Source organism: Hemicordylus capensis, chromosome 1 (assembly GCF_027244095.1).
Source record: "Hemicordylus capensis ecotype Gifberg chromosome 1, rHemCap1.1.pri, whole genome shotgun sequence".
NCBI classification, from domain to species: Eukaryota; Metazoa; Chordata; class Lepidosauria; order Squamata; family Cordylidae; genus Hemicordylus; species Hemicordylus capensis.
The window spans coordinates 245037625-245055305 of NC_069657.1; the positions used below are offsets into that span (position 1 = coordinate 245037625).

At 46.8% G+C, this 17681-nt stretch overlaps 1 protein-coding gene across 5 annotated transcripts in view; it reads right to left on the bottom strand.

Moving 5' to 3' along the window:
* The window catches only part of SLC25A27 (solute carrier family 25 member 27), a 114489-nt gene that overhangs the window by 26794 nt on the left and 70014 nt on the right, over positions 1 to 17681 (bottom strand). For 2 of the 5 annotated variants that reach the window (XM_053284073.1, XM_053284072.1), the window contains exon 1: positions 2425 to 2698. The exons of 1 other annotated variant lie outside the window; for it this stretch is intronic. In XM_053284073.1, coding sequence (XP_053140048.1) covers positions 2425 to 2527 — 103 coding nt within the window. In that variant the 5' untranslated portion in view covers positions 2528 to 2698. Of the gene's footprint in view, positions 1 to 2424; positions 2699 to 6716; positions 6832 to 15277; positions 15426 to 16819; positions 16945 to 17681 lie in introns of those variants that run through there. 2 more of the 5 variants (XM_053284077.1, XM_053284074.1) reach the window with 2 other exon arrangements.

Consider the following 17681-nt stretch of genomic DNA (forward strand, 5'->3'; position numbering starts at 1 on the left):
TCAAATTTTCAAAATACATATTCAGTTAATGGTTTAAATCAGACTAATTTCAAATTGTATGAATTAGTTGGAGCAGGTTCCCAGTTTGTAACCAAACCTTTTAATGAATGGGGGATGGAAAATAAAATGCTTAGCTGAATTAATATTACATCTTAATTGAATTCCTGTTATCAACTGGTATTATACAGGTGGACCCTGTTATCCACAGGGGTTCTGTTCCCGCAGATTTCCGCAGGTAACTAAACCACGGATAACAAGGTTTGGGGGCAATGGGAATCGGGGTGTTAGGTTGCTGCATGGGAAAAATAGTCCAAAAAACAGTGAGGTCCCACCTGAATGCATGCACCTTGATCCTGCCGCCCAGAACAAAACCCATTCCGCACACAGATGGAAAAAATTAGAGAGAACATGGGGGTGGGTGGGATATCCTCCCCCCCAACAGAACAGCCACAAAATGACTAAATGAAATGGTGGTCAGAAATGACCTCAGAGGTCACTTCCAGTAACCTAGGAACCACAGAAACACAAGTATTAACCCTTTCTGTACTCTTATATGCCAAGCTTGGTGCCTATTTTCGGACTGCCGATATGCAGAACCACGAATAATGAGGTCCACCTGTACTGCATATCTTCCTCTTTGCATCCAGCATTTATGAAATTCTGTCAAAAATATTCTAGATTATAGGTAACAGAATCTGGGTGATTTATGTATCTTTGGTAACATTTAGTTTATACATGACAGGAAGGCGATCCCCCTGATCAATTTCCCAGCATCCCTCATACATTTGAGAATCTTTGATTTTGGTAGGGTTTGTATTTAACATTTCAGTCATAACCTTATTTGGGCTGCAATTCTATGTACACTTGCTTTGGAGTAAGTCCCATTGATTTAGTAGAACCTAGTTTTGTTCTACATGTGGTAAGGAACTTTTGAGATTGGAATTCTGGATGCCTTTTTATTTTTTATAAAGAAGTTGCGAGGGGCCCATTTGGATTGTCATGGATAAATGCAATTCTGGACTAATCTGGCCTTCCTGCTTGATATGAGAGGAGCCATTTTTGTGCCAGAACTGCTTGGCAGCTGGAAAGAATAATCTTTGTGCATATGAACTGACTGTTCCGAGGTTTCTCTGTACAAGTGTCAAGGCCTTGCAAGCCATTTATAAGAGACCATCCTGAACTTAATGAGGTTAAAGAGCACAATAAACCAAAACAATATTTCTGTCTCCACTCAGAGTAACATAACATAACAACTAAATGGATTGTTTTGAATTAGGAGGGGCAGGTGGAGTGAGAATACTCCAGAGCACACACATAAGGAACTTATCCTTTTTCAAGATGGGGCCAGTCTCTTTTAAATTGTACTTTTTATTTTTAAGAATGCTTTTCTGAGATGCCAGGAAGAACTAAAGAACTATTTTTTGTATGCAAGATAGTGTCTTTTGAGGCCAAAATATTGTTTCAAGTGTCTTTTCACACTGGGAGAGAGGGTTTTTCAAGCCTTGATTGTTTATTGATTATTATTTATTGTTTATTCTCAAAGGTCTATTTTAACTTTATGCATTTATTTTGATGCAAGCCTTTTGTGATGGCTAGTTATTCTTTTGACTCAAGCCTTCTTTAATGTAATCACTGTCTTCTTTTTTTAAGAAGAGCCTTTTATATCAAACCTCTGTACACTAATTTAATAATAGAATTTGTTAGACAATAAAAGCTTTGTAGAAAAGTCAAAAAGAGTCCATGCCTATAATATGTCCAAACAATATCCTGGCAATGTCCAGAAGGTGTATGTTTTGTATCAGGTGTGGAGTTTGACTGGGATAACGCAAGCTCCTGAGAGGCAAGCCTCGCCCCCTGCCCCATGTAAGAGTCTTATCTCAATAGGATCGGGGCCACAGTGCAGCAGGAGGAAATTTTTGCCCTTTGCCCTTCTGCCAATTTTCTAACTTTAATCACCCCTTGAACCAATTAGTGACAGATGGAAAAACTTACAGGCACAGTTTTTGTGCCATTATGTTTTCTCTTCCAAAAGTAATAGCAGCTTGGGGGTGGTGGGTAATCAGCAATGGACCATGCACAGAGAGAAAGGTTTACACACACACACACACAGAGATCCAGATCAGCTTTTGGGGGGAAAGGTGGCATTCATGGAACTCTCAGTAATATCTAGTTTGCTCTTACTTCTGAGTAAACATGCTTGGAATTGCACACTGCACATCCCGTTCAGCTTACCTGACAACTGCACAACTTTACTTTAACCTACCCCTCCCCCTCAAAAATTTGAGTAACACATTTCATAGTAAAATACTGAAGAAGCAGTGAAAACTTGAACAAATTCTATGCCTTTTTACAAATCAACCCACTCCCCTCCCCCACTCTCCCCAGTTCCAGGATATCCACACTGATATTGAATTTGATCAATACCTAGTTCTGCCACAGAAGCTGCACATGCTGACAGAATGAACTTGCTGGCTCTCGGCCATCTCTCTGAAAGGGAGACGCTTCCCTCTTCCTTTTTGGAAAACATTAAGCAAGAAACATAGCAAGCTACTTCATCCCAATCGGTGTGGGAAAGCTATACATTATCTTTTAAAATCATAAATTCAGATATGCTGGTAAATCATTTTCCTTGACTCATATTTGCAAAGTTCTAGAAGTAGCAGCTGCAGCTGCACTTTTGTGAACTTCAGCCTCATAAGAATGCTCACTTCAGTCGCTTATTAGTGACATTCATAAACCAGGGGGTTGTGGGAATTGTAGTCTTTTGTTTCCTTTACCAGTACTACTCCACTTGTCACACTTCCTTAGTTATTTTTATTTTTATTTTCATCTTTGTATGTAACATCCCTGTTTCAGTTTTGAAAACTAATATTCTGTATCCTTGTCAATCATTATAGGAGGGGACCAGCCTATGATAGTGGGATCCAAATGTCTGACTTCTTTTCCAAGCTGTGATCTAAATCTGTTTACAAAGCATCTCAGTTGTGGAATGCCTTCCCCAGAAACATTCATTTGGCACTCCCTCACCTGTCTTTTGGATGTCTGCATAAAACAATTATTGCCTGGGCCCTTGGGAAGTTAGGGCGAGAATGATTGCTTTATTCCTATCATCAGCTGCTTTTTGTCTTTTAGTTTGCTGTTTTCCTGAGATTTTATGTAATTGTTTTTTAAATCTACACTTCCTTGAGTATCTTTTCTTTTGGTGGAAAGATGGGTGTTTAAATATATATATATTAATTTAAATTAATTAATGGGGTAGCTCAAAAACATTCATGTTACACTAATTTAACTAAGACTTCTGAATTCAGCAAAGAAACCAGTTATCTGGGAGAAGACTGCCCCCACTTTCAAGAGATCTTGAAAGAGGGCAGACTGTCATCTGTTTGGACCTGTTCATGCAGCAATATCTAGCCATTTTGTTTATCTGTATAAAGTTCGTCTTGTACCTTATTTTCAAGGATTCTAAGTATTTGGAAGAAAATGCAGAAAATATAATTTAAAATAAGAGGGAAGGGTTGTTTTATTTTCATCATGTCCTTGAGTTTATTAGTGTATTACAAGGCTGCGATAAAGTATAGAAAATTGGTCTGGAATTCACACTTAAGTCTTCTGTCTCAGGGTGGCAGCCTTTCTGGCAACTTGAATACCTTTTCATTTTTAGCCTACTTGCCTTAAGGAAAGTAAGCTTATGACATCACCCAGCTCTTTGTGTTTGTGTCCATATCAACTTTGCAATGCAAAGTCAAATTGACTAATTTGAACAGCATTTGGTACAATTGTAGGGACACCTCAGCAACACCATTTGCAATTATGTCATTGCTCAGCAGGCAAACCCACTAGCCTTACTGCCGTGCCGGACGCCACCCAAGAGCCAGCACAGCAGACGGTGCCCAACGATGTGCGGCCCGGCAAGTTCGTGGAAGAGCCACTGGTGCAGGGGCCATTGAGGGAGATAGCCGGGAGCCCTGCCTGGACCCTGGCTCCCGATGAGGGAGGGGAATGGCCTGGCCCAAGACACTCCCTGATGACATCACAGGTATGCCTTAGGGAGGGTGGACGGAGGGGCTAAGAGGGAAGCCCAAACCTCCATACCAATAAAGAGGCGGCAGGGAAGTAATTGGGGGAAATAATTGGGAGAAGGCCCAGTTAGTGAGGGGTGGGGGTGTAAAGAGTGCCAGGGGCTTGATAAGTTGGAGCGGGCCAGGGATGAGAAGGCAGGTTGGGAGAGTGGCACATGCTCCCAGGAGAGGAGCTGCCGCAGGGACACCTGAACGCCTCAAGAAGGAGGACCTAGGTGAACCGAACCCCCTCTCCTTGACACCAATGTTCCCTCTAATTTTTATCACCAGTGAGTGGAAAGAGTTTTGTTCTGGGTGGCACTATCAAGGCAGTGTGTGCACATCACACACACACCAGGAATCTTTCCCCCCCTAATTTCCCCAGGCCCCCAGAAATAATGCACCACACTTTTTTTAACCTTTTTAAAAAAAGGTATCTCTGGGCTGCCGGCGGGGGGGAGCCGCCACCACCCATCCTCCTCCCTCTGTCCTCCTCTGGCTTCCCCAGGTCCCCACCACCAGTCTCTCTGGACTGCCAGGGGAAGCTGCCACCCGTCCTCCCTCTATCCTCCTCTGGCTGGAGGAGGAGGAGGCCGAGGCCCTTCTGGGGATAGGGAGGAGGTGGCATGAGGCGGCAGTGTGGCCAGGGAGAGCGGGAAATGAGGAAATGCTTCCCTTCCCAGGCGGTGGTGGCGGGTGCAGCAGGGACTGTACACCTGCCAGAAATGGCTGTGTGGAGGCCTGGGTGTTGGTGCACGTGTATTCATGCTCGCACCTTAGAGGGAAGCCTGCCTGATGCTCTGAGGCCCAATCCTTAGGGAGTAAATTAAATGACGGATGGCGAGTGGCTGATGGAGCTAACAGTCATTCATTGCAATTTAAGATAGTGATGTGTGAACATTTGAGACACAAATGGGCTAACCTGTGAACCACCTACCTAATTTGAACCAAATTTGGAACAGATGTACTAGAGACACATAAGGACACCTTACCAGCGTAATTTGTGATAATGTCATTTACCCCAATTCAAGATGGTGGACGTGTGAATGTTTCAGGCACAAGTGGAAACCGATTTGGACCAAATTTAGTACAATTATAGGGGCACATAAGGACACCTAAACAGTGTAGTTTGTGATGATGTCATTCACCCCAATTCAAGATGGCGGACACCTGAACGTTTGAGTCACATGGGCTAATTGGTAAAGATGGTAATTGTCAAGATTATAGTGAAAGGGAAGTAGGCAGATTATAACTTCTTCTTATTAAAAATGTTTGTCTTCTGTAGTTCAGATAGTCTGTTATAAGGGCATGTATGGGTTTTGGTGCAGTCCTCCACACCTACAGATGAAGCTGTATTCTTATTCATATTGCTAATGTTATAAGAAATCTATTAATATACCAAACTTTCCTGATAAAATTTGCATACATACAAGATGCAGACATACATACTAGATACATACACTCCAGAGGTGAACTGCACTTTAATATTTTGCTTACTTAGGCAGGAGATTATGATAAAATGTGTCCTTTGACTTTAATTGTACCATGAGTTGTTTAATCATTAATGAGTATATGCTAGAGTCTTGCAGCCAAAGATTTGTTTGATTATTTTAAATCAATATTTGAAACTCAGTTCCCTGTCTCCTTGGCCTCTTCTCCAATGTTCTTTATTATGCATTTATAAAATTTATAAGTTATTTTTCTACTTGAAATACCTGAAATTAGGTACAGTATGGCAACATTTCTATTAAAACCAAAAGATAACATGAAAAAAAACATGCTGGATCACTTGCCCACTGTTCCCTACTACTTGCTCCCTTCCAGTTCTGTTTCTTTTCTACCAGTAGTATAAAGCCTTTCCTGTTCTTAGGCCCGGTGTGAGGATTTTTCTCCCGACCCTCCTTAGCCCTTCAACTATCTGATTTCTTTTCCCCTTAACCTGTCTTTCTTCTACTCATACTTTTTTCAACTAATTTTTCGGTTATTTCTCCATGGAACTTAGGAAGTACTTACAGGAGCATATGTGTTGGAGGAGGTGGGAGATCTTACCATAGTTAATTATAAAAGGCATACTGAGGTGACTTCATACAACCACCAGCAAGTCTGTAAGTGGGGGAAATGCAGGGGATACGTTGGGACCCAAGAGTGTACACTCTGGATAGGTATGCTGTCCAAACCCATCCAAGTCCAGTTTCTGAGATCTCCACCCGATGTTCTCCTGATACTCTCCACCTGACTTTAAATCTTGATTAGAAGTTGGGGAAATGTTGGGTAAAGACACTCAGGACATGACCCCTGCTAACTTGGCAAAGAGGCATCTTTTAATGTGGTGGTTCTCTTTATTTAGCAAGGGGAGAGTAACTGGCCCTATCCACCCCCAGCACAGTACCTCCAGTTGCTGGTATCTATCATGTTTCTTTTTAGATTGTGAGCCCTTTGGGGACAGGGATCCATCTTATTTATTTGTAATTTCTCTGTGTAAACCGCCCTGAACCATTTTTGGAAGGGCGGTATAGAAATAGAATAAATGATGATGATGATGATGATGATGATGATGATGATGATGATGATGTACTTGGATGGGTTCAGATGTCATGTTTGCTGGGATCATGACTTCTTCGATGTGGTCTCTGTGCTTTACACGAATGGGCTTTGCACCTGTGCAGAGACCTCGTTGGAGCTTCTTCAAGCTAGATCTTTTCCTTTTGGCGGTGGCCCTGCCCCCACTGGATATATGCGGCTGTGCGGGCTTCCCTCCTCAGTCTTTCTTGGTCTGCGGACAGATCGACACCGTTTGAGATTTTCTCTGAGCTAGATCTTGCATAAGTACAAATTTATACCTTCTCCTTCCTCTCTTTTACCTTCCTTTATTTGAGTTCTTAGTCTCCTTTCCTGCATTAGCGTTTTTATTTCTTCCTCTGTACACCCGCCCCCCGTGCCTTGCCCTCTGAGCTCAGCGTTTTTCCTCTTTCATTGGCCTATGGCCAAAGGAGTCACCTTCAAGTGGTGTGTCCGTTGTAGGGCCAAGCTTCCTTCCTCGCACGGCCATAGCCACTGTTTGTTCTGCCTTGGCAAGGCCCACAAAGTAGAAGCATGTGCCCATTGCTCAAAATTCACCAAGCTAGCTAGAAAAAACCGTGCTTCATGCCTGAGGTCCTGGCTGTGGGAACCAGCCCTTAAATCCTCAGATACAGCCTCTAAAAGCATTCAAGTGGCGACCGTCCAAGGTCTTCTTATGCAAAGCGACCCAAGTTACAAAACTGGAATTGCACACTATCCACAACACCACTGAAGGTAATGGCTACCTCTGTAGCGATCCACAGACACACATGGCTATGCTCATCTGACCTAGCCCCAGAGGCCAGGTCTCTCATCAAAGATCTCCACTTTGAGGGTGAGGCCCTTTTGGGGGAGAAAATTGATGAGACTCTTCAAAAGGTTCAGTGCCTCAGAAACACAGCCTGGTCGATGAGTCACCAAGACCTTGAGACCTTCAGGGACGTGATAGAGACATCCCACTCCAGGGCTGATAGCTCCTCTGCTGTCAGGGAGAATGAAGGTCTCGGCAAGGAGGACATCGGTCTGAGGAAGAGGGAAATGCTCCTTTAGAAGGGACCCCTTCCATGGATGATGAGCCCATATCCTCTCGCACAGGGGATACGTCTCTGGGGGGTGGGGGCCTCCTTGTATTAGGTGATTCGATCATTAGAGGTATAGAGAGATGGGTTTGTGACCCACGTGTTGACCGCACGGTGACTTGACTGCCTGGTGCGAAGGTTGTGGACATCATGCAGCATCTAGATAGGCTCTTAGGCAGTGCTGGGGAGGAGACAGCTGTCGTGGTGCATGTTGGCACCAACAATGTGAGGAAATGTAGTCGGGAGGTCCTGGAAGCCAAATTTAGGCTGATAGGTAGCATATTGAAGTCCGGGACCCACAAGGTAGCATGCTCAGAAATGCTACTTGTTCCACACGCAGGTACAGTGAGACAGGCAGAGCTGAGGGGTTTTAATGCGTGGATAAGATGCTGGTGCCGGGAGTAAGGGTTTAGATTTGTTAGGCTCTGGGATACATTTTGGGGCAAGCAAGGCCTGTACAAAAGGGACGGGCTCCACTTGAACCAAGATGGAACCAGACTGCTGGCGCTTAAAGTAAAAAAGGTGGCAGAGCAGCTTTTAAAATGATGCCTGGGGAACAGCCGATGGAAGCTGGGCAGTATCCCGTTCAGCAAAAGCCATCCTTTAAAGTGTGAGGGTGCAAAGGTTTCAGATAAAAAAGAAGGGGACAGAGCAGAACCTCATAAAGAGCAAATGGGAGACTGTGCCAGCTGGGCAAAGAGTCAAAAGATAGATAGCGTACATCAGGTGAGAGATTCAGCGTATGCCAATGTCAGAAGCCTCCGAGCCAAAATGGGTGAGCTGGAGTGCTTGGTTGCTAATGCAGAAATAGATGTCGCGGGCATAACAGAAACATGGTGGAACAGTGAGAACCAGTGGGACACTGTTATCCCTGGATATAAACTCTATAGAAAGGACAGGGAGGGGTGCCTTGGAGGTGGAGTAGCACTGTATGTTACAGAAGGGATAGAATCTAACAAGCTAGAAAACCTAGGTGGACTGGAGTCTTCCACAGAAACCCTGTGGCTGACAGTACAAGGCCTGAAAGGCACTGTGGTACTGGGGATATGCTATCACCCTCCTGATCAAAATGCTGACAGTGACTCGGAGTTGCAGCAGGAAATCAGGGAGGCATCAAGGAGAGGCAGGGCTATAATCATGGGTGACTTCAATTACCCACACATAGACTGGGTAAATTCACAGTCAGGTAATGACAGAGAGGTCAAATTTCTAGATACGTTGAATGACTGTGCCCTAGAACAGTTGGTCTTGGAACCGACCAGAGAGAAGGCAACCTTGGACTTAATTCTGAGTGGCACCCAGGATCTGGTGCATGATGTCAGTGTCATCAACCCTTTAGAGAACAGTGACCATAGTGCCATCCAATTCAGCGTACATGTGGGGAGAGAATCACCAAGGACGTCTAACACAGTCATTTTGAATTTCAGAAGAGGAAACTTCTCTAAAATGAGGATTATGGTGAAAAGAAAGCTGAGGGGAAAAATCAGGAGAGTCACTTCGCCCCAGAGTGCATGGAGTTTACTCAAAACCACAATACTAGAAGCCCAGTTAGATTGTATACCCAAAAAGAGGAAAGGTACCACTAAGTCCTGGAAGATGCCAGCATGGATAACGGGTACCGTCAAGGAAGCCATAAAAGGGAAGAAGACTTCCTTCCGAAATGGGAAGGCCTGTCCAAATGAAGAGAACAGAAAGGAACACAAACTCTGGCAAAAGAAATGCAAGGTAACAATAAGGGAGGCGAAAATAGAGTTTGAGGAACATTTAGCTAAAAGCATCAAGAGGAATAACAAAAACTTATTTAAATACATCAGAAGCAGGAAACCTGCCAGGGAGGCAGTTGGACCATTAGACAATGAGGGAGTGAAAGGGATTATTAAGGAGGATATGGAGGTTGCAGAGAAGCTAAATGAGTTCTTTGCGTCCATCTTCACGGCAGAGGATACTGAGCATATACCTGTTCCTGAACCAGGCTTTTCGGGGATGGCGGCTAAAGAACTGAGCCAGATAAAAGTAACGAGAGATGATGTTCTAAAGTGTCTGGAAAAACTGAAAACTAACAAATCACCAGGGCCGGATGGCATCCATCCAAGAGTCCTCAAAGAACTTAAATGTCAAATTGCCAACCTCCTTGCTAAAATATATAACTTATCCCTGCAATCAGGTTCTGTACCAGAGGACTGGAGAGTAGCAAATGTAACACCGATTTTCAAGAAGGGATCCAGGGGTGATCCAGGCAATTACAGGCCGGTTAACTTAACGTCCGTTCCAGGCAAATTGATGGAAAGCATCCTCAAGGATAAAATTGTAAAGCACATAGAAGAACAGGCCCTGCTGGGAGGGAACCAGCATGGATTCCGCAAAGGTAAATCTTGCCTCACCAACCTTTTGGAGTTCTTTGAGAGTGTCAACAAGTGTGTGGATCAAGATGATCCAGTTGACATTGTATACCTGGACTTTCAAAAAGCTTTTGACAAAGTTCCTCATCAACAACTCCTGAGGAAACTTAGCGGTCATGTGATAAGGGGACAAGTACATGTGTGGATTGCTAACTGGTTGAAAGACAGGAAACAGAGGGTAGGGATAAAGTGAGAGTTTTCACAATGGAGGGAAGTAAGAAGTGGGGTCCCCCAGGGATCTGTACTGGGACCGGTGCTTTTTAATTTATTCATAAATGATCTAGAAGTAGGGGTAAGCAGCGAGGAGGTCATATTTGCAGATGATACCAAAATCTTTTGGGTAGTGAAATCCATAACTGATTGTGAAGAGCTCCAAAAGGATCTCTCCAAACTGGGTGAGTGGGTGACAAAGTGGCACATGCAGTTCAATGTTATCAAGTGTAAAGTGATGCACATTGGGACGAAGAACCCCAACTTCAAGTACATGCTGATGGGATCTGAGCTGTCGGTGACTGACCAGGAGAGGGATCTTGGGGTCGTGGTGGACAGCTCGTTGAAAGTGTCGACTCAATGTGCGGCATCTGTGAAAAAGGCCAATTCCATGCTAGGGATCATTAGGAAGGGGATTGAAAATAAAAACTGCTAATATTATAATGCCCTTATACAAAACTATACGAAACTATGGTGTGGCCACACCTGGAGTACTGTGTACAATTCTGGTCACCACATCTAAAGCAGGACATTGTAGAACTGGAAAAGGTGTAGAAGAGGGCAACCAAGATGATCAAGGGCCTAGAGCACCTTTCTTATGAGGCTAGGCTACAACACCTGGGGCTATTTAGTTTAGAAAAAAGACGACTGCGGGGAGACATGATAGAGGTATATAAAATCATGCATGGGGTGGAGAAAGTGGATAGAGAGAAATTCTTCTCCCTCTCACATAACACTAGAACCAGGGGTCATCCCATGAAACTGATTGCCAGGAAATCTAGGACCAGCAAACGTAATTATTTTTTCACACAATGCATAATCCACTTGTGGAATTCTCTGCCACGAGATGTGTTGACAGCCATCAACCTGGATGTCTTTAAGAGGGGTTTGGATAATTTGATGGAGGAGAGGTCTCTTGATGGCTACTAGTCAGAGGGCTGTAGGCCACCTCCAGCCTTGGGGGCGGGGTGCCTCTGGGTACCAGTTGCTGGGGTGTAACAGCAGGAGAGAGGGCATGCCCTCAACTCTTGCCTGTGGCTTCCAGCGGCATCTGGTGGGCCTCTGTGCGAAACAGGATGCTGGACTACATGAGCCTTGGGCCTGATCCAGCAGGGCTGTTCTTATGTTCTTAACAGCCACCATATTGCTCCTATTGCCCTCAACACTGGCAGCAAAATCAGTTTCAGCACTTTCAACCACTATATCAACAGTCTGATTGCTCCTTTCGACCCTCAAAGTACCAGCCCTATAAGAATCGCCCATCCTTCCCCTCCAGCCACCCACAACAAAATAAAGTCTCTTGAACTAAACTAGGTACCCCCCCCCCCCATGATAACTGAGTAATAACTGAAATAACGGAACAAGGAATGAACAGAACAAGGACAGGCTGACACACGAAAGGTTGGATAATTCTTAAGTACACACACTGTCTTCAATAGGAAATGTTGCTGACAGTAATCTGTGCCAAGAACAGTCTGCTTAATATAGGGCTCAAGATAACAGGCAGCCAATCAGGTTTTCCTGGCTCAGCACTTCTATTTTATCTCCGGTGAGATCTTGCGCCTGCGTGACTCCCACTGAGCCTTTCTTTTGAGACATCTTCTTTACACAGGTGAAATTCCAGCTTCCTCCTGATCAGTCTCCTCAGCCCTCATGTCTGCCAGCTGTTCCAACTCAGCTCCAGAGTCTCTTCTCCCAGCCAAATCCTGCTGCTGTGCCTCTGAGCCTGTACTCCCAACCGAGTCCTCCCGTTCCTCCTCTGACCAGAGGTCTGAGCCATGACACCTGTTCAATCCTCCATTCTCCACACCACCCGCTCCGGTCCTTCTCTCAGAAATCGAATCTCTGCTCTCCAAAGATGCTATAGAACTGGTTCACAATCCACAATTCCTGCGCTTCCACTCCAAGTATTTCATGGTACTGAAACCAGACGGTACCCTCTGTTCCATCCTAGACCTCTGCAAACTAAACTGACATGTCACCTACCAAAGGTTCAGGATGTTCACCATTCCCACTATCACCTTTCTGCTCCACAAAGGGGACTGGTTTGTTTCTCTCTACCTACGCGATGCTTACTACCATATCACCATTCGGCCTCAACATTGCCGTTACCTCCATTTCCAGGTAGTGGGCATGACCTACCAGTTCCAAGCATTCCTGTTTGGCTTGGCCTCCACACCGTGGGTCTTTACCAAATGTACGGCCCCGGTCGTTGCCTACCTCCAACAAGAGGGAATCCAGGTCTTCCCCTTCCTAGACAATTGGTTTCTGGTAGCAAGCAATCCCCATACCCTCCTGAAAGACCTAGAGGTTACCATCTCTCTACTCTTGGCCCTAGGCCTACAGGTCAACCACAACAAGTCCAAACTCATCCCCACTAGAACGATAGAATTTCTGGGACTCCTCTTCAATTCCTCCCTAGCACACTTGTTCCTCCCGGACTAGAGTGCAAGCCATTCTGGGCCACTCCTCAAAACCCCTGCTGCATCCTCGCCAACCTGCACGAGTAATACAACAAATGTTGGCACGCATGCCTTCCACGACTCATGTACTGCCCCACGCACGTCTCATTGTGAGGATGCTCCAACACTGGTTTCTACATATTTTTTGCCCCCAGATGGATCCTGCTGCACGACTTCTTTGAATCCCTCCCCATGTTTTGGACTCACTCCTCTGGTGAAACGACCCGGACAGTCTGATCATGGGCTCCCTGTTCCATGCCCCTCAGCACCGCTTATTCCTCACCACGGACACCTCCAAGCAGGGCTGGGGTGCCCACGCCCTGAACCACCGCCTCCAGGGCCTTTGGTCCCCAGAGGAAGCCGCACATCACATAAACTATTTGGAACTTCTCGCCATCTTCAAGGCCCTCAGGGGCTTCCTCCCCTTCATCGCCAACTCATTGGTCCTTGTGCAAACAGACAATACTACAGCAAAAGCATATCTCAACCGCCAGGGAGGGACATCATCCAAGGCCCTGCTCAAGCTCTCCATTGAACTCTGGATGTGGTGCATTCAGCACAATATCGCGCCTATGGCGATACACATCCAAGGAACAGCCAACGTGACGGCAGACACTCTCAGCAGGGAGGGTACCACCTCCCATGAATGGCAAATAGATCAACCAACACTGAGGTCTCTATTCCGCCGCTGGTTCACACTGCAGAGAGATCTGTTTGCATCGTTGGTCAACACGCAATGCAACTATACTGCTCTCGAGTGGGCGTTGGGGACTGCTCCCTAGGCAACACGTTCACAATGTCCTGGAAAGGTCTTTCAGCGTACCTCTTTCCACCCATTCCCCTCATAACTCAGATTCTCCAAAAGATTGCATGGGACCAGCCACAGTGCATCCCTATCACTCTGTGGTGGCCCAGGGGACCCTGGTTCCCCCGTCTCCTGCACCTTTCCAGGTACCATTACACACACCTGATGGACATTCCCCACCTCCTCACACAGCAATCAGGCTGCCTTCTCCAACCTTCCTCTCCTGAAGCTCACGGCCTGGTGGATCAGGCCTCCCTCCCCTTAGACCTCCAGTGCATCCTATTGGTGGCCCATAAACTGTCCACCATAAAATCCTACAGACATAAATTGACCCATTTCTGGAAATTCCGTGAATGCCAGAATGTTCCTGCATCACAACTATCCAATCAACATGTCTGCTCCTACCTTCTCTCCCTCAAGGAGGTGGGCCTAAAATTGACATCCCCATGAGTGAGCTATCGTCTCTCACTCTCCTCCAAACTCGTCGTCCTGGTTCATGGACCCACTCATAAAACAGTTCCTTAAGGGCCTCTCACACTTATACCCAGATCCACTCATCTTGGCCCCAGCATGGGCCCTTACCTTGGTAATATCCACGCTCAGGCAACCAAGAATCCCTCCCCATGTTTTGGACTCACTCCTCTGGTGAAACGACCCGGACAATCTGATCATGGGCTCCCTGTTCCATTTTAAGCCTTTAGCCTCAGCTACAATGGACCTCCTCTCCTGCAAAGTTGCCTTCCTCACCGCTATCACCTCTGCCAGGTGGGTCAGTGAACTGAGGGCTCTCTGAGTGAATTCCCCCTACCTCACCTCCCACAAGGACAAGGTCATCCTCAGACTGGATGTTGCCTTCCTACCAAAGGTGGTGTCTGCCTTTCCCAGTCATTCAGATGATGCTCAACGTCGACTCCACTCCTTGGACGTTCACTTGGACTCCACTCTGGCCTATTACGTAGATTGAACTGCTGCTTGGCGTGCATCTCACTTCCTCTTCATCACGCACTCCGACCTACACAAGGGTGCCCAGGCCTCTTCACAGACAATATCCCGCTGGGTGGTGCACGTCATCACGTTAGCCTACCAAATTGCAAAACGGCCATTGCCGCCCTCCATTAAGGCCCACTCCACCAGGGCCATTGCGGCATCCACAGCAGTCAACAGTTCTATCCTACTCGACGTTATCTGCCAGGATGCTACGTGTGCTTGCCATCATCAGCAACACTATGCCCTTGATGTTCGTGCCTGCAGGGATGCCTTCTTTGGCAGGGCTGTGTTGCAGTCTGTATTTTACTGAGACCCGCCTCCAGGTAAGATTGGCACTGGGTGCACCTTGCTATGCACCCATTGTGTAAAGCACAGAGACCACGTCGAAGAATGACAGGTTGCTTACCTGTAACTTGGGTTCTTCTAGTGGTCACCTGTGTTCTTACATGCCCACCCTACCTCCCCTCTGTAGTCTCTTTCAGGTGCTGACTCAGAAGACTGAGGAGGGAAGCCCACGCAGCCGCATATATCCAGTGGGGGCAGGGCTATCGCCAAAAGGAAAAGATCTAGCTTGAAGAAGCTCCGACGAGGTCTCTGTGCAGGCACAAAGCCCATTTGCGTAAGAGCACAGATGACCACTAGAAGAACCCAAGTTACAAGTAAGCAACCTGTCGTTCTTGGTTCCCAACTTATCTCCAGCATTTTCCCCATTACCAACTTGATGGAGGTCATGTGAAGCTGCACTAGAAATCTTCCATGGACCCTTCCTGCCGTACATGGTTCACTGGAGGCTTCTTTATGGAGAGGGAGAGAAGACTAAATCCAGTTGAGTGTGCTAGTTCCTCAGGTTTTCCTTCTTTTTCTTCCTGCAGAGGAAATTCAGATATTTCTGTGGGTTAGGTAAGAGGCTACTTATACCTAAATATGTGGGTTTTCCAGGAAAATCTGAATTGGAAATTTTCCGGGAAAATATAAGTACAATTTTTCTTCATTTGTATTAAATTTCCATAATTATTTTCCTCTTATGTGGTTAGGCTGGATCAGTAGGGGTGTGTCCGAACCGGTCCGGAGGCCATTCTAAAGAATGACCGAACTGCCGGACCGGTTCGGACCTGGCTGGTTCGGGGGCCCGAGTGGGGGGTATTTCTTTAAGGGCGGGAGGGCTTGCTTACCCCTCCCGCCTCTTTGCCCCCGCCAGAGGCCGTATTTCACAGAGTAACAGGGCGCTGGAAACCAGCCGCCCCCACCACTGCCCCCCCGCCGCAAGTAGATTAAGCCAAAAACTACCGCTACCACTGCCGCCGCCGCTGCTCACCAGCCCTCCCTCCCTCCCAGCCGCCCGCCCGCCCGCCTGAGTCCTCACCCGATGCTGGTGTAAACAAAGAGAGGAGCTACCAAACAGAGCTCCTCTCGCTTTGAAGTCCTGCAGGCTACTGAGGCTTTGCGCATGCGCATGCGCGCGCCACAAAGGACGCCAATCGCCGGAGGCCCGGTCTACCCGCCGGCCGGGTAGTTTTTGGCTTAATCTGCTTGCGGCAGGGGGCGGCGGCTGGTTTCCAGCGCCCCGTTACTCTGTGAAATACGGCCTCTGGCAGGGGCAAAGAGGCGGGAGGGGTAAGCAAGCCCTCCCCGCCCTAAAAGGAAGGCCCCCCTTCGGTGCCGGTCCGGACTGCTCTGGACCGTGCACATCCCTATGGATCAGTTTCAGTTTGTAACTCATGAGGATGTGGACAAGCTGCTTGGAGCGATGCAGCCTACCACCTCTTGACCCTTGCCCAACATGGCTAATACTATCTGGCAGGGAGGTTGTTGTGGAAGGCCTGGTAGAGATCATAAATGCTTTTCTGAGGGAGGGCAGGATGGCTCCTTGCCTTAAGGAGGCAATTATTAGACCACTTCTGAAGAAGCCTGCCCTGGGTTCCTCAGAGTTGAGCAACTATAGGCCTGTCTTCAACCTTCCATGGCTGGGCAAGGTAAATGAGAGGGTGGTGGCCTCCCAACTCAACTGGTGGTGGCAGTCTTGGATGGAACTGATTACCTAGACCTGTTTCAGACTGGCTTTTGGGTGGGCTATGGGATGGAGACTGCCTTGTTCGGCCTGGTGGATGATCTCCAATTGGGAATTGACAGAGGAAGTGTGACACTGTTGGTCCTTTTGGACCTCTCAGCAGCTTTCAATACTATTGACCATAGTATCCTTCTGGAGTGTCTGAGGGGGTTTGGGGTGGGAGGCACTGCTTTACAGTGGTTCCACTCTTACCTCTCGGGCAGATTCCAGATGGTGTCTCTCGAGGACTGTTGTTCTTCAAAAACTGAACTTCGGTATGGTATCCCTCAGTGCTCTGTATTGTCTCCGATGTTGTTTAACATCTACATGAAACTGCTGGGAGAGATCATCAGGAGATTTGGTGCAGGGTGTTATCAGTATGCTGATGACACTCAAATCTATTTCTCCATGTCAGCATTATCAGGAGAAGGCATAACCTCCCTAAATGCCTGCCTGGAGGCAATGATGGGCTGGATGAAAGGTAACAAACTGTGACTGAATCCAGATAAGAAAGAGGTACTTATTGTGTGGGGTGGGAACTCCAGAGATCTGCCTGTTGTGGATGGGGTCACACTTCCCCAGAAGGAACAGGTACGCAGTCTGGGGTTGCTTCTGGACACAAAACTCTCCCTGGTGTCCCAGGTTGAGGCAGTGGCCAGAGGTGCCTTTTATCAGCTTCGGCTGATACGCCAGGTGCATCCATTTTCTTGAGTTAAATGATCTCAGAACAGTAGTACATCTGCTGGTCACCTCCAGACTTGAATACTGCAGTGCGCTCTATGTGGGTCTGCCTTTGTACGTAGTCTGGAAACTGCAGTTAGTCCAGAATGCAGCAGCCAGTTGGTCTCTGGGTCATCTTGGAGAGACCATATCACTCTGATCTTAAAAGATCTACACTGGCTACCGATAAGTTTCCGGGCAAAGTACAAGGTTTTGGTTATAACCTATAAAGCCCTAAATCGCTTGGATCCTGGGTATTTAAGAGAACGTCTTCTTTGCTATGAACCACACTGCCCATTGAGATCATCTGGAGAAGTCCGTCTGCAGTTGCCACAGGCTCGTCTGGTAACTACTC